Source organism: Schistocerca cancellata, chromosome 9, assembly GCF_023864275.1.
Source record: "Schistocerca cancellata isolate TAMUIC-IGC-003103 chromosome 9, iqSchCanc2.1, whole genome shotgun sequence".
Taxonomy (NCBI): Eukaryota; Metazoa; Arthropoda; class Insecta; order Orthoptera; family Acrididae; genus Schistocerca; species Schistocerca cancellata.
This window is the reverse complement of record NC_064634.1, coordinates 463,204,382-463,226,805: the sequence shown is the minus strand read 5'-3', so window position 1 is coordinate 463,226,805 and position 22,424 is coordinate 463,204,382. Positions and strand designations below refer to the sequence as shown.

At 39.2% G+C, this 22,424-nt stretch overlaps 1 protein-coding gene across 1 annotated transcript in view; it reads left to right on the top strand.

Annotated features, from left to right (window-relative positions):
• The window catches only part of LOC126100453 (transmembrane protein 145-like), a 146,766-nt gene that overhangs the window by 39,499 nt on the left and 84,843 nt on the right, over positions 1-22,424 (top strand). Inside the window, exon 5 of the mRNA XM_049911059.1 lies at positions 19,987-20,071. Within this exon, the coding sequence (XP_049767016.1) occupies positions 19,987-20,071 (85 nt within the window). The remainder of the gene's footprint in view (positions 1-19,986; positions 20,072-22,424) is intronic.

Sequence of the window (22,424 nt, the reverse complement as noted above, 5' to 3'; positions counted from 1 at the left end):
AGCATATTTTACCCAAGAGGAGGCCATCATTATTTAACCATACAGTAAAGTTGCATGCCCTCGGGAAAAATTACGGCCGTAGTTTCCCCTTGCTTTCAGCCGTTCGCAGTACCAGCACAGCAAGGCCGTTTTGGTTAGTGTTACAAGGCTAGTTAATCATCCAGACTGTTGCCCCTGCAACTACTGAAAAGACTGCTGCCCCTCTTCAGGAACCACACATTTGTCTGGCCTCTCAACAGATACCCCTCCATTGTGGTTGCACCTACGGTACGGCTATCTGTATCGTTGAGGCACGCATGCCTCCCCACCAATGGCAAAGTCCATGAGATAATTCTCATATTAAAGAACAAGTACTTAGCAGATGGGATGATATGTTGAGTGTATTAGTTAAAAAGTGCACAAAATAAATAGTTAAACCACTAACACACTTCATAAACTGTATTATTAGGGAAAGCAATTATGCTAGTAGACTAAAAGTAAGCATTAAAATAGTGCATAAGAAGGGAAGTACAAATGAGGTTCCAAACTACTGCCCAATATCACAGATCCCTACCTTTAGTAAGGTTTTTGAAATGGTTATCCTTTCTAAGCTGTCTGCTTATTTTACAAAGAACAAATTGTTTGCAGAAACACAACATGGCCTTAGGAAAGATCAGTGCACAACTATTACAGTTGCTGAATTTCTCTGTAAAGTGTACACTGTCCTAGACCAAGGTACGAAGAAAGCTGGCATATTCTTAAATCTTCCCAAAGCCTTCAACTCAGTCAACCGAGGGTTGCTCATTAAGAAACTGAAGGCTTACAGCATCAATGACTCATTGATGCAATTACTGACCTCAAACTTGACAAATTGCAAACAGTGTACTAAATGTTCATCTAAAATAGATAATAAGGTAATAGATTTCCAATCTTCTAGATATACTGTAATACAGGAGGTACCGCAGCGATCAATCCTTGATCCCTTTCTCCTCTTGGTTTATGTTGATGACATGACACAGCCCTTCAACTCACATCTAGTAACTTATGCTGATGACACCTTCCTCCTATTTTATGAAAAAGACTTGGAGACATTATACTCAGTTTCAACTAACAGAACAACGTGACAGAAGTAATCACATATTTTCTATACCAGGGTCTAAACACCAACATAAGTAAGTCTCAGCTACTAACATTTAAAACAACTGGTTCTCATGAGGCTGAAATAAACAATATTTGTGGTATTACATCAGCAGAAACAGATAACATTAAATTTCTTAGTGTCTCCATTGAGTAAAACACATTACTTCAGTCAGTGAGAAAATCAGCAGTAGCTTGTATCTTTCAGTCAGCTGGCAAAAACAGTTCCAATCCAAACGCTAAAAATTGTTTACTATGGAACAGTTTATTCATTTCTTAATTACAGTATTGAACTATGGGGTTGTGTGGCAGACTTCCACCTGAAGAGTATATTAGTGTCACAGAAAAGAGCCATTACGTTAATGCATGGACTAAAGTCCTGAGAGCACTGTTTAGGAACCTTTCTACAACATAAATATCTAACAGTATATTCCTTGTGTCTGTATAAACTTATTATATTTTTTCTGACTAGTAAAAACAAAGTAAATAAGTGCAGTGAAACACATAATTATGATACTAAAAGTAAGGGTAACTACTACAGGCAGAGGACAAAATTAAAAATAACTGACAATAGTCCTAATATTAATGGGCAGATATGGTTCAACAAGCTGCCACAAGCTTTGAAAACTTGTGAACCAAAGCTGTTCCAAAGGGAGTTAGGCCTTGTTAGTAAATAAATGTTTAAATTCACTCAGTGTTTTCTAATCTACTTGCCCTGTCTTGTAAAATGTAATGTAATTAGAATATAAAGCTAAATTTATGTACTACTACTATATGTACGTGTTATCTCTAGTAATCTACTCAACCTATGTATGATGTTTGTAAAAGACATCAGCTTGATGGCCTACACAAAAAAAATATAAATAAATAAATAAATAAATAAAGTTTCAAAACTGTGATATGATACAGGGTATAAATTAGAGGGATAAAAAATAACTTAAAATCAACTATAAAACAACAAATCATAGATACCCATATTGACAATGTAGGAAAAGACAGATTGCTATGTAAATTGTCTCCGGATGAATAAACTACTACTACTGCTACTACATACCGTAAAGAAGACATGTCAAGTTGCATTCAGGCACAATTAAAAGAAACTTACAAGTACATAAAGCTTTCAGCCACAGCAAAAGACTTCATCAGTAACAGAGAGAGACACATTATTCACACATGCACTAACAAGCACACCTCACACACACACACACACACACACACACACACACACACACGCACGCACACACGCACGTACACGCATATGCACATGACCAGCAACTCCAGCATCTTGGGCCAGAATGCTGATTCTGGATGCTGGAATTGGCAGTCATGTGTGTGTAAGATGTGCTTGGTTTTGTGTGTGTGTGTGTGTGTGTGTGTGTGTGTATGTATGTGTGTGTGTGTGTGTGTGAATGGTGTGTGTATATTTTACTGATAAAGGCTGTGCTGAAACATTTATGTAAGTGTCTTTTAATTGTGTCTGTCTGGAGCTTGACATGTCTTCTATACAGTAAGTATCAATCTGTCTTTTCCTTCATTGTTGATATTCTTACCTGGAGTTTCAATTGTTTGATATACCCATACTGATGGACAGTGGCAGGAAGCACTGAATGATGATAACACACACACTCACCCAAACGCAACCCCCCCCCCCTCCCCCACCACGCACACACACACACACCCACACACATCCACACACACACACACACACACACACACACACACACACACACACACACACAATCATGTGTGTATGTTTGTCTATTGTTGATGAAGGCCTTAACGGTTGAAAGCTAGTATTGTGAAAGTCTTTTCGTTGTGCCTGTCTGCGACACAGCATCTCCGCTATATGCTGAGCAGAAACTTTCCTCCTCATAATATTATAACCATTTCTTTTGCTGCTTTCAGTACCCTTTTAAATATGCTTTTATACTGTTTAGCATGGTTAATGAAAACACCGTCTTGGTTATATTTCAGTTCCTTGTGCAGTTGTCTTTCTTTGTTCACTGGATATTTTTATTCCAGCAGTGATCCAATTCAGCTTATTATATAGTTTTGTCCGAATATGTTCCATTAAATACATGCAAAAATTTTTCAAAAAATATGTTAAAATATACAGAGATTGGAATCTTATCTTGGACTTGCCACTCCACCTATTCTAATTTGGAGCAGATTTAAAGGCCGATTTAAAGGCTACCACCTAGCAAGTGTGGTGTCTTGCGGTGACACCACAACTTCCATGGGAGACACCCAAAATTACTTCTACATCTGACAATAACTCTCCATCCAAAATAACATGCTGCTCCTCCCTACCAAGAAATCCTCAGTCCAGCCACAAATTGCATCTGATACCCCATAAGGTCATACATTTGATAATAAGCGTAGATGTGGTTCTGAGTCAAATACCTTTCAAAAATTGAAAAATACTGCATCCACCTGATTGTGTTGTTCCATGGGTTTAAGGATGTGATGTGAGAAAAGTGCAAATTGGTTTCTATATTTTCAAAGTCCATGTTGATTGGCACGGAGTAGGTCATTCTTTCCATGATGCATTGTTATGTTTGAGCTCAGAATATGTTCTACAATTCTACAACAAAGGTTATTGGGTGGCAGTTTTGTGGATCACTTCTACTTCCCTTTATCACTTTTTGTTTGTTTATTTATTTGGAACATGCTCCATTATAAAATTTGTAATGTGTGTGTGTGTGTGTGTGTGTGTGTGTGTGTGTGTGTGTGTGTGTGTGTGTGTGCGCGCATGTAGTGTAGTGTTTGTGTTGCATGATGATGACAGAAGGGAGAGGGTGAAACGCAGTGCTGGCACATAGCCTATGTCTTCCGAATAGCATCAAGGGGACCGCCAAGTCTAATGTCCCTATCTGGCGGATGGATCACCATCAACAGTCTCACGTGCCCCCACTTCATGAGACACTGCAGAGAGATTCAGTATTTAAACAAGGACATTGGCACAAAATCTGATGACCAGGAACTTTATGCCAGCACCTCTCCTGCCCTTGCTGGACAAATACTGGCAGTGAAAATTTTTTCCACCAGCAGGATTCAAACCAGCTTACACCCAGGTCAAATGCCACACACAAGCATGCATTAGAGACCTCAGCCACCAAGTAAGGTTTGCTTTCCTTCTTGTAGATAGTAGACAGGTGTGACTTGTGTTTTCTTCCAGCTACTGGGCATGATTTTTTTTTTTTTTTTTTTTTTTTTTTTGATGGGGGTAAACTCAGCTTCAAATTCGGTGTAGAATTTGATAGGGGTTCCATTAGACTTGGGGCTTTGTTGAGTTTTAGCAATTTCAGTTATTTCACAACATCACAGACAGAAATATTCATTTCATTCATCTTTTCAATGGTATGAGAACTAAATTTGGGCAGTTCTCATGTATTTTCTCTTGTAAAGAGACAACTGAAAGTATAGTTAGGCATTTCTGCTTTTACTTCATTACTTTTAATTTCAGTTCCTGTCTTGTCCACAACTGACTGTGCACAAACTTTATTGCCACTAATAGTCTTTACATATGACCAAATTTTTTTTTTGGTTTTGTGAATAGTCCTATACTTTGTTTTATACCTGTTATGTAGTAGTCTGTTTCCTTAGCAGTTTCTTTATGGTGACCGTATACCAAAGAGTGTCCCTCCCATCATGAACTTTTCTGCTGGGAATATATCTATCCATTGCATCCTCAACTGTTCATTTAAACTTGAGCCACAGCTCCTCTACATGCACCCATCGTGAGCTAAACATTTCAAGTTCCACTACTGCTTTTCTGCCTAGTTCGATGAATATATAAATCTTTCTGCTTGTTTTAGTTTCCCTCCATATTTTGGTTTTCATTGTTGCTTCCTCAAAGAGGATGCTATTACATGTAATATATTTCCATCATGAGTGGTGTTCTCAACTACCAGTTTTAGGTAGGCACCTAGTAATGTTTCACAGGATTTCTTGTCACACCCACCACTAACAAAACTATAATATTACCCCAATTGATTGTTAGATGATTAATGTCTCCTCCAATGTTTACGAAATTATTAGAAAACTTATGTCAAGTGTTCTAAGGATTTCTCTAAAATTTTCAGTTACATGAAGAGATGAGTTAGGTGGTCAGTAGAAGAATGCTATCATAATTTTATGTCTACCCTTGATACTGAACCTTGCCCAAACGATCTCACTTTTCAGTACATTCACAGCAAACCATCAAAATTTTTACCTTATGTCCTTAAGTTGTTGTTCTCAAGGAACTTCAAAAAATTTTTCAATATCATTGTCCATTACTGAGATCCAGAGGTTCAGAGTTCTGTTACTGGCCTTATGCAGAAAATGGCAAAAACCGATTTTTAGCCATTTTTGCCCCATAGGTCACAATTATCTAAATAGCTAACCACAGGGAATGGCTCAAATTTTAACTGTACATTCTTTAGACATTTCTCTATAAATCACATATTTCTGTTTTCAGAAATCTTTACTATGAGGGCCATTTTTTTTTTCAACCTCCGATCGCTTAGTATTGAAGGTACACGAGTGTCAGTAAGTGGACATGCACTGTACACTACACTGCAACTCTCGTACTACACACTCTGCCATTGCCAACCTTAAGGCACTACAGCCATGTAAACACGGCTGCCATCATTGTTGCTCCTGCCAAGTGTGAATTATGAAGCGTAATTCAGTTTCTGCAAGCAGAAGGGAATAAAGCAGCAGAAATTCATCAGAGAATGAGCCAAGTGTATGGTGATAACTTCATGACTGATGGTGTCGTGTGTGAATGGTGCCGAAAGTTTAAAGATGGCCAAAATGACATGCATGATGAAGGGGGCCAAGTCTGTCATTACAGCTGACCTTGTTGAATGAGTTGACAGAATGGTTAGAGAAAATCGTAGGTTCACTATAACTGCTTTGTCTATGTAAATTCAGAAAGTTTCAAGATCTGTCATTACTGAACATTTAGGCTACAAAAAAGTTTGTGCTTGTTGGGTTCAAAAAATGTTGATGGACGCCCACAAAAGTCACCGAATGGCATCAGCTTTGAATTTCCTTGACCGTTATCACGATGAATGAGAGAACTTTTTGAAATCAATTGTTACTGGAGATGAAACTTGGATCCAGTACAACACACTGGAAACAAAACGACAATCACAACAATGGATGCATCCAAACTCATCAAACAAACAAAAAATATTCAAACAAACATTCAACAAGAGAAATGTTATGGCCACCATGTTTTAGAACCAAAAAGGTGTGTTGCTCGTAGAGTTTATGCAGCTTGGAACCACTATCAGTGCAGCTGCTTATTGTGAAACTTTACAATGTTTGTGGAGAGCCGTTCAAAACAAATGAAGAACAATGCTGACTTCAGGAATTGTGTTGATCCATCACAATGCTCGTCCACACACTACTGGCACAACCCAATGGCTGCTTGAACAACTCCTTGAACAATTTCAATGGGACATTTTCAATCATCCACCATACAATCCTGACCTGGCACCCAGCAACATTAATCTTTTCCCTGAACTGAAGACAGGCTAGGAGGGCAGCACTTTCAAACCAACGAAGATCATCAAAACAACATCAATGCTCATTTGACATCATTGGCAGCAACATTTTTTGAAGAGGGTATTGCAAAGCTTGTCCACAGGTACAATAAATGTCTCAATCTTTTCAGTGATCATGTTGAAAAGTAACCATAAGTGTACAAAACTTTTGGTAACAAATAATTGTTTTCTATGAACTTGTCTCTTATTTATAGCCTGTCAGAGGCTGATTAAAAAAGGCCTGTATTATCAAGATAAACCCAAAAAGTCATGAGTTTAGGGTATTAAAAGTACTGTATTAATTGTGGGAATGTCCACTTTTATCATTTTTAGTCATGGCAAATCATCAAATTCTTTTACCATAAATTCTTATGATGATGCTCTCAGAGAACCTTGAAACTTTTTTTGAAATCTAGAGATTCTATGTATGCATGTAAAATATGCACCTAATATCCAGTTTCAGGTATAAATGTAATTTAATTGACATAGTGAACACATGGTAAGGATTTTGATGTTGTCACAAGGTTTCTCAGGTCTCCAAATTATGTTTTTAATTGCCATTTTTCCCCAATCAAACTTAATGATGTGCTGCCTCTGTATAATGGGCTGTTCACACCTATACAGGTGGTTGTGTCATACAAAATTCTGTGTACTTGTAAATAAAACACTGTGTTTTTGGAATACGGCACATGTAGCCTAAGTGTATTGTGCATTTTTATGTAACATAGTGTAAGGTTAACTTGCATTGAAACAGTGAGAATTTTGTATTAACCTTATATTTTGTGTACTTATTTGTTGTGTGTAAACGTCAAAGTGTATAAATGTGTCGAAGTATATAAATCGACTGCCAGCAGAATTTGTTTTATGTAAGCAGCCCACCCTGCTGTAACAAGGACAAGAAGGGAACCAACCCAAAAATACTCCTCTAGTGGCAAAAAAAGGCAAATATGCCCCTCTTTAAAAGACTGTGACAGAAAAGTGAGGAACCAGCTGCCTCAATCTTCCTCACAAAAAATTTTGGCATGTGAATATATCCCCATTTTTTTTTTAATACTGAAAGAGAATAGCAGAGATATGGTGACCATGGAACAGACAGGAGACAGTGCAATTGGGAGAGAAAGAGAGAGAAGAGAGTGATGGTGGGAGAGAGAAAGCACCAGTGAAAGATAAAGACAGATGGATGAAGACAGTAGCAGTGGGAGCCAAAGAGAGAGGAGATAGTGATGACCATCTACATCTACATGTATACTCTGCAAACCACAGTGAGGTGCACGGCAGAGGGTACATCCCATTGTACTAGTTATTAGGGTTTCTTCCTGTTCAATTCATGTATGGAGAGCAGGAAGAATGATTGTTTGAATAGCTCTGTGCATACAATAATTATTCTAATTTTATCCTCACAAACACTATGTGAGCAATATTTAGCAAATGTAATAGACTTTCTCAGGGTAGTTTACGTCTGTCTCCAAGAGTCTGCCATTTCAGTTCCTTCAGTATCTCGGTGACATTCTCCCACAGATTAACCAATCCTGAGACCATACATGCTGCCCTTCTCTGTACCTGTTCAATATCCTCCGTTTGTCCTATCTGGTGTGGATCAGACACATTTGAGCAATTTTCTAGAACCAGTTGCACAAGTGATTTGTAAGCAGTCTGTTTTGGATATTGATTGCACTTCCCCAGTAATCTACCAATAACCTGAAGTCTACCACCTGCTTTATCCTCAACTAAACCTATGTGATCATTTCATTTCATATCAGTACAAAATAAAACACATATTTTTTTCCCCATGGTAAATGAAAACAGCCAAACAGTTGCAGGATAAATATATCTGTAAAAATACATCTGAACTGGGAAACACCTTCATTAGTAAAAAACTTAGCTACATAACTGCAATGAAAGAAAAAACAAACACTTATAGCTTTAAATTCCATGAAAATTACCAAAGTATTACAGGCACAAAAACTTTTAGTCACTTACTAAAATCACATCCTGCAGTGGAGGTGCATAAAACAATCATGCCATAGGCGTCATCAGTAGCTAAAATTAAAGTATCACCTCCATCTGTACAGCATATTTATGAGGAGATGGTTGATGTGAACATGGCATACTATCTGAACTTAGCCTGTGAACTAGTGTGAAGAGGGTGTGGAAGCACTAGGGCAGACAGTTTCACTGAGAGAGGCCACTTGTGGTATGCATTAGACACTTGTGCACATTAAAACCTGGGATACATACTCATGTGCATCAAAATTTTGAAGTTACACTATTTCAAATCCTCTGTCTTAATAAATAAAACGTATCAGAACCATTTAAAACATCTGCATACAATAGAAAATATGAACACAAATTTGACTGTGTCCTAGTGTCAAGCAAGTGGAGCTTGTGCTAAGGAATACATCCAACAAAATAGGGCACTAATGTTATGTGCAAGAATCTCACGCATATTAAAGGCTTGGATACATACTAGCAAAAACAAACGAAATGTTGTAGTAAACTGAGACCATCTGTCATCATGAATAACAAACATAACAGAATCATTTAAATCACATATACACATCAAAAACTGTGAACAACAATCATCAAAAATACATAAAATACATGACACAGGTATTTGTATGAGTTGGCCAATTCTAGCCATGACTGATTAATATTATAGTCATAGGACACTATGATTTTTCATTTCGTGAAGTACAAAATTTTTCATTTCTCCACATTTGGAGCAAGTTGCCAATCTCTGCACCACACTGAAATCTTATCAAGAGCTGACTGAATATTTACACAGTTTCTCTCAGATAGTACTTCATTATAAATAACTGCATCATCTGCAAAAATCCTGATTTTACTATTAATATTTTCTGCAAAATCATTAATATACTATATGAACAGCAAGCGTCCCAACAACTTCCCCTGGGGCACACCTGAAGTTACTCCTACATCTCATATGAGATAACAGGCTGTATTTTTCCTACTAAACAGTCTTCAATCCAATCACAAATTTTGTTTGATACCCTATATGATCAATCTTTTGACAATAACTGTAGGTATGATACTGAATAAAATGCTTTATGGATATCAAGAAATACTGCATCTATTTGACTGCCTTGATCCAAATAAATCAGTGAGAGACAGTGGCAGTAAAACAGAAAGAGATATAGATGAAGATAGTGGCAGTTGGAGTGAAAGAAAGTGGAGACTATGGAAATGAAAAAGAGAGATGAGTGGAGAGTATACCGTATTTACTCGATTCTAAGCCGCACTCGAATCTAAGCCACACCTGAAAAATGAGACTCGAAATAAAAGGAAAAAAAAATTCCCAAATCTAAGCCGCACCTGAAATTTGAGACTCGAAATTCAAGGGGAGAGAAAAGTTGTAGGCCGCACCTCCAAATCGAAACAAAGTTGGTCCATTGTAATATGAGACACAATTTAGGTCAAATGATTGACGATACAGCTACAGTAGTTTGGTTCGAGTCGTAAGCTTAGCAGTTAAGGTTTACCACGTAGCTATTGCTATGCGTCAGGCGCTCCGTCCGTATTTATACAGGTGCCCTTCCTTTTTCACGTGCTTCGTCTGGTTTGAATCGATTGCTTATTTTGCTTTGATCTGATAAGTGCCGTTTTCTTTGTTATAGGTGTTTGCATCACTCTTACACTGAAAATGCATTACTGCACTGTGTCATGCATTGTTTGTCGCATTCTGATAGTGCGTGTTTACGGCCTGTCGCAGCTCGCGGCATGGCTTGCTTTTGTGCGCGCTACCGCCGCGTACAATTAAAAAAAAAGAGAGGAATCATCTCATTAGCGAAACAATGGCAAGAGACTGCTATTTGTTGTTACTTACACTGCTGCTTTCTTTGATAATGATCAACAAGAATCAAATAATAGACTGCGTATGATAGAACATGCTCTGAACGAGAGTTGGGCGAAAATTTTTCTCCATTTGAAAAGCTTTGCGGCCACTTCTTTATTACATCAAATTCTGCACAGAAATTAGAGTCATCTTAGATTTAAAAATCTAGTCACTTGCCATGCTTCATTTCTGACTGTATCACTATTAGGCATAAGAATAATACGAATATAAACATGACACGATACGTATATTCTTCCGTGTTTGCTGTTGTCTCACTCTAGTTTCGTAGTTTATTTGGCAGACAGGATTTAAATGAGATAGCAGCAAACACGAAAGAATACATGGCAAAATGTTTATATTCGTATTATTCTTACGATGAAGAGAATACTGTATGTGATTCAAATTTCATCAGGTTCCTATTAGCAACCATCTCTTCTCACAGATAGGAAAAAATTCAGAATGTAGAGTTGGCCATATTGACAAACATCCCAAACAGTCTTGCCAGTCAGGTTTTCGTAGTACACTGAAACTGTGCTACATTCGAAGATGAACAATACGGAATTTGTATTTACTTCGTTGGATAATGTATGAAAATGCAGTGGTCAAAACTCGCGGCGGAGAAAAAAAGCTCGTCTTCAACTTTTTTTTAAATTTATTTATTTATGCAGAGGTTTTGGCGCCAGTATTTATCTTTGTGCCTACAAAGCATGCCTGCGTAGTGCTACATATATTCGACGGCAGAAGTTAGTTGTGGCGGCATGTACCAACATTTTTCATAACTTCCGCTTGCTTTGCACTCGATTCTGAGCCGCAGGCAGTTTTTTGGATTACGAAAACTGGAAAAAAAGTGCGGCTTAGATTCGAGTAAATATGGTACATAGGATTGGGGGGAGGGCCTGGAACCCCCCTCCTCCCCGCCCACCCCAAATCCTAGATCTTAAACACCAAAAAATTTGCCTGATTTTCCCATTTCCCACATGTTTAAGTTGCCCAAGCAAACCATTCTGAAGGACACATGCAGAGAAGTGACAATGGTGGCTGAAGAGAAAGAAAGCAGACTGTAAGCAAGAATGAAAGAGACAGTGGCAATGGGAAAGAGAAGAGAATGGGACAGAGACAATGTCAGTGTGACAAAGAGACAGTGAAAGTGGCAGAGAGGCTGCAGTGGTAAAGGAAGACAAGAAAAATGAATGAAGACAGTGATAGTGGGAGAGATAAATATGAAAAAGTGCCAGTGGGAGAATAAGGAGACAGTGGGAGAGAGACATACACAGACAGTGGCAGTAAGAAGGAGATACTGAGTATGAAGACTTCACTACATTGAGAGACTGGATAACAGGATATAGAATGTTCTGTGTTAAAAGAGCGTGAACATGTTCCCGTGACAAACTTTTTGGTGAGGAAATGAGGTTTCAGACAGCTGGTTCTCCACTTTTCTATCAGAGTCCTTTGAAGAGGAGCATGCTGATCTTTTTTGTACACTAGCTGGTATCTTACAAGCTGAGTACCTAGAACTGCCCAAGTATGCACTTATTACAGTCCTATTACTCCATCTCATCCCACCCACTCTCTCTGTCCATCTCCTCCTTTCTCCACTTTCTATTTCCTCCTGTCCCACTCTCTGTCCATCTGCTGATCTCCCCCCCCCCCCCCCCCCCCCCCCCGCCCTCATCACTTTGCTATCAGCTCCTTGCTCCTTTCTCTGTCCTTCTCCTCTTCACTCCGTCTGCATTTCGTGCTTCTCCTCTCTCTGTCCATTTCCTCTTTCTTTTCTCTAACCATATCCTCCTCCCCTCCCCCTCCCCATGGACCATGGACTTTGTCAATGGTGGGAGGGTTGCTTGCCTCAGTGATATGGATAGCCATACTGTAGATACAACCACAATGGAGGGGTACCTGTTGGGAGGCCAGACAAACATGTGGTTCCTGAAGAGGGGCAGCTGCCTTTTCAGTAGTTGCACGGGCAACAGTCTGGATGATTGACTGATCTGGCCTTGTAACACTAAGCAAAACACCTTGCTGTGCTGGTACTGTGAATGGCTGAAAGCAAGGGGAAACTACAGTCTTAATTTTTCCTGAGGGCATGCAGATTTACTGTATGGTTAAATGATGTTGGCATCCTCTTGGGTAAAATATTCCGGAAGTAAAATAGTCCCCCATTTGGATCTCAGGGTGGGGACTACTCAGAAGGACATCGTTATCAGCGGAAAGAAAACTGGCATTCTGTGGATCGGAGTGTGGAATGTCAGATCCCTTAATCAGGCAGGTAGGTTAGAAAATTTAAAAAGGGAAATTAATAGCTTAATGTTGGATATAGTGGAAATTAGTGAAGTTCAGTGTCAGGAGGAACAAGCCTTCTAGTCAGGTGAATACAGGGTTATAAATAGGGGTATTGCAGGAGTAGGTTTAATAATGAATAGGAAAATAGGAATGCGGGCAAGCTACTACAAACAGCATAGTGAATGCATTATTGTGGCCAAGATAGACACGAAGCCCACACCTACCACAGTAGTACAAGTTTATATGCCAACTAACTCTGCAGATAGGGAAGAGATTGATGAAATGTATGATGAGATAAAAGAAATTATTCAGATAGTGAAGGGAGACAAAAATTTAATAGTCATGTGTGACTGGAATTCGATAGTAGGGAAGGGAAGATAAGGAAACGTAGTAGGTGAATATGGATTGGTGAAGGGTGGGGGGGGGGGGGGGTGGGGGGAGGGGGGGGGGGGGAAGAAATGAAAGAGGAAGCCGCCTGGTAGAATTAGAGCATAACTTAATCGTAGCTAACACTTGGTTCAAGAATCATGAAAGAAGGTTGTATACATGGAAGAGGCCGGGAGATACTGGAAGGTTTCAGATAGATTATACAATGGTAAGACAGAGATTCTGAAACCAGGTTTTAAATTCTAAGACATTTCCAGGGGCAGATGTGGCCTCTGACCACAATCTGTTGGTTATGAACTGTAGATTGAAACTGAAGAAACTGCAAAAAGGTGGGAATTTAAGGAGATGGGACCTGGATAGACTGACTAAACCAGAGGTTGCACAGAGTTTCAGGGAGAGCATAAGGGAACAATTGACAAGAATGGGGGAAAGAAATACAGTAGAAGAAGAATGGGTAGCTTTAAGGGATGAAGTAGTGAAGGCAGTAGAGGATCAAGTAGGTAAAATGACGAGGGCTAATAGAAATCCTTGGGTGACAGAAGAAATATTGAATGTAATTGATGAAAGGAGAAAATATAAAAATGCAGTAAAAGAAGCAGGCAAAAAGGAATACAAACGTCTCAAAAATGTAATCGACAGGAAGTGGAAAATGGCTAAGCAGGCATGGCTATAGGACAAATGTAAGGATATAGAGGCTTCTTTCACTAGAGGTAAGGTAGATACTGCCTACAGGAAAATTAAAGAGACCTTTGGAGAAAAGAGAACGACTTGTATGAATATCAAGAGCTCAGATGGAAACCCAACTCTAAGCAAAGAAGGGAAAGCAGAAAGATGGAAAGAGTATATAAAGGGTCTATATAAGGGCGATGTACTTGAGGACAATATTATGGAAAGGGAAGAGGATGTAGATGAAGATGAAATGGGAGATATGATACTGCGTGAAGAGTTTGACAGAGCACCGAAAGACCTGAGTCGAAACAAGGCCCCAGGAGTAGACAACATTCCATTAGAACTAGTGACAGACTTGGGAGAGCCAGTTCTGACAAAACTCTACCATCTGGTGAGCAAGATGTATGAGATAGGTGACATACCTTCAGACTTCAAGAAAAATATAATAATTCCAATCCCAAAGAAAGCAGGTGTTGACAGCTCTGAAAGTTACTGATCTATCAGTTTGATAAGTCACGGCTGTAAAATACAGACACAAATTCTTTACAAACGAATGGAAAAACTGGTAGAAGCCGACCTCGGGGAAGATCAGTTTGGATTCCGTAGAAATGGTGGAACACGTTAGGCAATACTGACCCTATGACTTACCTTAGAAGTTAGGTTAAGGAAAGGCAAACCTTCATTTCTAGCATTTGTAGACTTAGATAAAGCTTTTGACAATGTTGACTGGAATACTCTCTTTCAAATTCTGAATGTGGCAGGGGTAAGATACAGGGAGTGAAAGGCTATTTATGATTTGCACAGAAACCAGATGGCAGTTATAAGAGTCGAGGGGCATGAAAGGGAAGCAGTGGTTGGGAAGGGGGTGAAACACGGTTGCTGCCTCTCCCCAATGTTATTAAATCTGTATAATGAGCAAGCAGTAAAGGAAACAAAAGAAACATTTTTAGTAGGAATTAAAATCCATGGAGAAGAAATAAAAACTTTGAGGTTCACCGATGACATTGTAATTCTGTCAGAGACAGCAAAGGACTTGGAAGAAAAGTTGAACGGAATGGACAGTGTCCTGAAAGGAGGCTATTGGATGAACATCAACAAAAGCAAAATGAGGATAATAGCATGTAGTTGAAGTATATCAGGTGATGCTGAGGGAATTAGATTAGGAAATGAGACACTTTAAGTAGTAAACGAGTTTTGGTATTTGGGGAGCAAAATAACTGATGATGGTCGAAGTAGAGTGGATATAAAATGTAGACTGGCAATGACAAGGAAAGCGTTTCTGAAGAAGAGAAATTTGTTAACATTGAGTATAGATTTAAGTGTCAGGAAATTGTTTCTGAAAGTATTTCTATGGAGTGTAGCCATGTATGGAAGTGAAACATGGATGTTAAAAAGTTTAGACAAGAAGAGAATAGAAGCTTTCAAAATGTGATGCTACAGAAGAATGCTGAAGATTAGATGGGTAGATCACATAACTAATGAGGACGTACTGAATAGAAATGAGGAGAAGAGAAATTTGTGGCACAACTTGACTAGAAGAAGGGATCGGTTTTTAGGACATGTTCTGAGGCATCAAGGGATCACCAATTTAGTATTGGAATGCAGCGTTGAGGGTAAAAACGATAGACGGAGACCAAGAAATGAATACACTATGCAGGTTCAGAAGGCTGGAGGTTGCAGGTTGTAGGTACTGGGTACTGGGAACTGAAGAAGCTTGTACAGGAAAGATTAGCATGGACAGCTGCATCAAACCAGTCTCTGGACTGAAGACCACAACAACTACAACATCCTCCTCCCCATAACTCTTCCTTCCCCCTCTCTCTGTCCATCCCCACCTCTCCCCCTCTCTATCCATTCCTCTTTCCCTCTGTCTGCCCATCTCCTCATCCCTCACTATCCTTCAATCTCATACTTCCTCCCTCCACCCCTCACCCCTCTCCATCCTTTTCTCACAACATCATGACATCCATCCCAATAGAAGGATGCTGGCTCTTACCCACACAGTATTTCTTTCCAATAATAATAAGTAATATGTATACCATGTATGACTGAAATCAATCCAGGGATATAGGAATAACTTTTTACCAATGGTGTGCTCACATATGCTCATATCACACATGTTTCACACCTATTTGTACACATATTTTACCTGCAACTCTAGCAAATTTTGCGTTGCCATTCAGTTCTCATGCAGATCAAAATTTATAACATCATATTACCTGAACTATGCATAAGAAAATGATATACTTTTGCATGTACTTCCAGTGGTATATGTGGACACTCTCTGCAAAATATGTTGTGAAATGAGTAAGATGTAAAGAAGTAATAAATTAAAATGTCATACATGAAGCAGCAGTTTTCCACACTTTCAGTGTTTATGACATCATACCTCCTGAACTGTGTGTTACACAATAATCTGCTGTTGCATGTGCATTCAGTAGTATATGTGAATACTGTCTGCAAAGTGTGTTGCAAATAGCATGATTATTAAAGAATTAATAAATTTAAAGCTCATGGATCCTATATTTGAATGTTTATTAGAGCCTTTTGTATGATTTTGAAGTAAACTGGTCAAGAACTTTACACACACACACACACACACACACACACACACACACACACACACACACACACACACACACTCACTGAAATGCCAAAGAAACTGGTATAGGCATGCATATCCAAATACAGAATTATGTAAACAGGCAGAATACAGCACTGCGGTTGGCAACACCTGTACAAGACAAGGATGTGGTGCAGTTGTTAAATTGGTTACTGCTGCTACAATGGGAGGTTATCAAGATTTAAGTCAGTGTGAATGTGGTTTTATAGTCAGCACATGAGGGATGGGTCACAGCACCTCCGAGGTAGTGATGAAGTGGGGATTTTCCTGTATGACGTTTCACAAATGTTCTGTATATATCAGAAATCTGGTAAAATTCAAATCTCCAACATTGCAGCAGTCAGAAAAATATCCTGCAAGAATGGGACCAATGATGACTGAAGAGAATTGTTCAGTGTGACAGAACTGCAACCTTTCTGCAAATTGCTGCAGATTTAAATGCTGGGCCATCGATAAGTATCAGCATGCGAACCATTCAATAGAACATCATTGATATGGACTTTCAGAGCAGAAGGTCCACTGGTGTACCCTTGATTACTTCATGACACAAAGTTTTACACCTCACCTGGGCCTGTCAACACTGTTGATGACTGGAAACATGTTGCCTAGTCAGACGAGTCTCGTTTCAAATTTTAGTGAGTGGACAGAGGTACTAATGCAGCCAGCTTTGAGATGAAGATCAACATCAAGTAAGGTGCTTGTTAGATTGAGTAGAATCAGGTGAAGTGTATGGGGGAGAAGGTGTTGAGGTTCTGATGGAATGTGGCTATGGTGTCCTCACCATTGATCCAGATCACAGAGATGTCATCGATGAATTTGAACCAGGTGAGGGGTTTGGGATTCTGGTTGTTTAGTAAGGATTCCTCTAGAAGGTCCATGAACAGGTTGGCATAGGATGGTGCCATGTGGATGCCCATAGCTGCACCACAGATTTGTTTGTAGGTAATGCCTTCAAAGGAGAAGTAATTGTGGGTGAGGATATAATTGGTCATGGTGACCAGGAAGGAAGTTGTGGGTCTGGAATCCATCGGGCATTGGGAAAGGTAGTGTTCAATAGTTGGGCATTATGGACGTTAGTATAAAAGGAGGTGGCATCAAGAGTGACAAGCAGGGCACCACATGGTAGAGGAACAATATGTAGCCTATGTTTGTCCAAAAATTTATTAGAGTGTTTTTAACAAATTGAAGTAATTTGGTCAAGACTGCTTTGAAATATTTGGTAACAACATTAAACAACATCTTGTCCTTATACAGTAGTATAGAATATGTATGTTCCAATTCAGCAAAGCAGCTCAGTTTATTTTTACATGCATGATTGTTTCAAATTTATATAGTACAGAAACAGTAAATACATTTAGTTCTTTGAAAGTTTTTTTTTCTGGATTATCTTGTAGGTAAATTAGCTATGCTTCTAATTTATTTCTTCCATAGTTTCTAGCAAATATTCATATTAGGATACAATATGATAAGTGTTGGTAGATTATTCCACAGCTGAGTACCTTGTCTGTGGTGTATCTACATTGACATGATACTATTTGTGTGACCTGAAATATATAATTTAAAAAGTGTGGTGTACACACAGTATGAACAGGAATGGTTCCATGACTGATCCCTGTGGTAGAAAGCGCTCTACTAGTTTAAAAACTCAGTACACACTTTTAGCAGTATTGTCAGAATACTTTATCTTCACATACCGTTCTCCGTTTTTCAAGTATGATTTTATAATGTTGCACGTTTATCCCTTATGCCATAACTCCTATGGAACATTGAACTGGTTAATACCCTGATCAGCTAGTACATTATGACCATCTACACAGAAGCCAGTATGTCCACCTTTGGCATGGATAACAGCAGTGACATGTCATGGCATGGGAGCAGTGAGGCCTTAGCAGGTCACTGGAGGCAGTTGGCACCACATCTGTACACGCATCTCACCTAATTTCTGTAAATTACGGGAGAGGGTGAAGAGCTCTGGTGCAATGTTCAATCACATCACAGATCTAGTGAGTTGGGAGATGTCAGGTTAGCCGAGAGTGCTAATGCGCTGCTTCCTGGACTCGGGTAGGTGCGCTGGCCCCGGATTGAATCTGCCCGCCGGATTAACTACAAGGGCCGGTGTGCCAGCCAGCTGGGATGTGGTTTTTGGGCGGTTTTCCACATCCCTCTAGGTGAATACTGGGCTGGTCCCCATGTCCTGCCTCAGTTACACGACTCACAGACATTTGAACCATATCTACACTTTTCCATGATTTACACTGGGCGCAGACAGATGGGGTACTCTGATTCTGTCCCAGGGGGTACAAAGTGGTGGCAGGAAGGGCATCTGACCACCCCTTCACACTACCCTGCCAAATCTGATTTAACTACGCCAACCCCGCGCACAATGCGGGACAAAGGTGCAAGCGATAGAATCTATTGAGTTGGGGACACCACATCAATTGGAACCCACCACTGTGTTTCTCAAACCACTCCATCACACTCCTGGCATCGTGACATGAGCATTGTCATGTTGAAAAATGCCACTGCCATTGGGAAATGTGATCATCACGAAGGGGTGTATGTGGTCTGCAACCAGTGCATGATAGTCCTTGGCTGCCAAGGTGCCTTGCACAAGTTCCACTGTATCCATGGATGCCCATGTCAGTGTCCCCCAGAGCATAATGGAGCCACCACCAGCTTCTCTCCATCCCACAATACAGGTGTCAAGAAGCTGTTCCCCTGGAAGGTGTCTGATTCACTCTCACTTTTGTCAGACCTCGCAATGCTCTGCCACTGCGCCTACATCCAGTGCTGATCGGGACCTGCCCATTTCAGTCATAGTTGCCAAAGTCATTGTGTTAACATTTGCACATGTACGGGGCCCATCTTTAGGAGTGTTCAGTGCACTCTGCATTCTGGCACGTGTACTCTGCCCAGCATTAAAGTCTGATGTTAATTCTTCCGCAGTTTGCCACCTGTCCTGTTTTACCAATCTGCCCAGCCTACAATGTCTTACATCTATAATGAGGTGTGACTGCCCAACTCCACAATGTCTGTACATGATTTCACCTTTGTTTCACCACATGTCGAAGACACTCACCACGTGTCGAAGACACTCACCGCAATACACACGGAACACTCGAAAGGTGTGCAGTTTCTGAAATACTCGTGCCGAGCCTCCGAATCATCACTATCTGCCCTCTGTCAAATTCAAATAGATCGCACACCTTCCCCATTCTGCACACAGGCAGCATGCTCACTGATATTACATGCACTGTGCGTTATCTGACAAGCAGTCATTCCTCATTAGGTGACACTGCTATCACCTGGATGGGTTTGTATTGATAGTAGGCTGGTAGTCATAATGTTCTGGCTGATTGGTGTATGTATGTTATACACTGCTCAATTTAAAAGGATGGAGTTCTACACATTATCAAACAAAAGTCAGTTACTAAATTGGTAAAATTTAATAAAATATTTTTGCTCTAACACTTTACTTCTGTCAGTCCAGCAACAACTTAGTTGACATTATTTAATTCTAGGGCCTAAACCTGAAGTACAAATTTTTGATGACAAATGGGCCTGATGGAGATTTCTGGCATATGCATTTTTCCGCAGATGAATTTTGTAAGTAGTACGTCAACTTGCAGAAATGACAATGACTGGAAATATAAATAAAACAGTACTATTTAACTAACTTTTATAATCTGAAAAACATAGTTTGTAGTTCTTTTAACTGGTGTGATACAGCTTGACACAAACACCTCTTTTTTGTCGACCTCTTCATCTCAGAGTAGAACTTAAATTATATTCCAATATCTGTCTTCTGTTGCAGTTTTTGCCCTCTGTGGCTTCCCCAACTACCACAAAGTTATTATCTGATGTGTTAATTCATATCCACTCATCCTGTCCCTACTTGTATTCAGAGTATTCAACATATCCCTCTCCTTGACTATCTCCTCATTTTCTATCTTATCAGATCACTTCATTTTCAGTATCCTTCTGTAACACATCTCAATTCTATTATTTTCCAGATTTCTCACCATCTGTGATTCACCTCCATACAGTGCTTTCTCAGAAATTTCTTCCTCAAGTTAATTTCTAGTTTTGATACTAGCGAACTTCTTGTAGCAATAAGTACCATTTTTTCTGGTGCTAGTTTGCTTCTCATAGGCTCTTTCCTTTTTCCATTGTGTGTTACTTAGCTTCTGAGGTAGCAGGATTCCTTCGCTTCATCTACTATGTGACCCCAAGTTTGATGCTAAGTTGATCACTAATGTCATTTTGGCTTTTCTTATTACTTTCATTTGTTCTCAGTCCATATTCCATGCTCATTAGACTGTTCATTCCATTCAACAGGTCCTGCAATTCTTCCTCACTTACACAGAATGTAATCAGTGAATCTTATCATTGATATCCTTTCAACCTGAATTTTAATCACATTCCTGAAACTTTCTTACATTTTCAGTTTTCATGATTGCTTCTTTTTTGTACAGTTGAAAAGTAGCCATGTGTGTGTGCATTGGGGGGAGGGGGACAGTCCCCTGCCTTTTGCTCTTTTTAATGTGAGGACTTCATATAGTTTATACCTATTTTTCTGAGAATTTCAAAACTTTTGTACCATTTTATGTTGTCAAATGGTTTTCATGGGTCAAAATATCCTAAAAAGATGTCGATTTTTCTTACGTGTTGATTCCATTATTAAACCCATTGTAACTACCTTTCCAGTGCCTTTACCTCTCCTAAGCTGGCTATCATCTAACATATCCTCAATTTTTTCCCCAGTCTTCTGTGTTTTAATCATGTCAGTAACTTTGAACCATGAGCTATAAAGACAAAGGTGGTTCTATGAACCTCTGCCAAACACTAAAGTGTGAATTGCAGAGTTATCAAGTAGATACACATACAGTCTGGGCAATAGTTCTCACATTTATCTGACTTTGTGACCTTCAGGACTGTGGGAATGATTTTCTTCCAGAAGTCTTACGGTATGTCTCCACTCTTATATTTTCTATACATTAACTAGAATAATCATATAGATGCTACTTCCTCCATTGATTTTAGAAGTACTAAGCAATGTAATCTTTCTCTTCTGCCTGGTTTGTTCACAAGTCTTCCAAAGCTTTGTCAGACTCTGAATATATTACTGAATTCCCTGTCTTGCAAACTGGCCTCCATTTCTTCTTTTGTCATGTCAGTGGACAGTTCCGCCTCCTAGTAGGGGCTCTTACCACCTATACCACTCTCTCCTCTGTAATTAACAGTGGAATTCCTTTTGTGTTGTTAATGTTGATACTGTTACTTTTAATTCCACCCAAAGTTATTTTGGCTTTTTTATATGCTGCGCGTCCTTCAAATGATGATTTCCTCTTTGGCAACTTCATATTTGCCTGGAGACATTTCCCCCTAGATTATCTGTTTTTCCTGTTGATTTCATTCCTACGTGACTTACATTGCTGTGTTCTTTTAATTTCATTCACATTTTTTCTTTCTTTCTTTCATCAATAAATTGAAGTACTGATTTTTCCACTGTAACCTGAGGTTTCTGTGCAGTTAGCTTTTTTTGATTATATTTATCCATTCAGTTCTATGACTGCTCTTTTTAGGGATGTGAATTTCACCTCAGAGAACTTATAATGCACATAATTATTTCTTAGCACTTCAGTATCACACTTCCTTACACATTGATTGTTCTTGACAACTCCCTTAAAATACAGTCTCCTCTTCAATATTACTAAATTGTGATCTGAGTGTATATCTAGAGCTGCATACAACTTATGCTGCAATATCATATTTCAGAATCTTTGTCTCACTGTGATGTAATCCAACTGTTTTCTTCCCATATTTCCAGGGTTTTCCAAGGTATACTTCCTTCTTTTGTGATTCTTGAACAGTGTATTTGCCATTACTAACTGAAATTTGTTGCAGAACTCTAGAATTATTTTGTTTTACTAAGTTTGTGTACTTTTGTAACTCTATT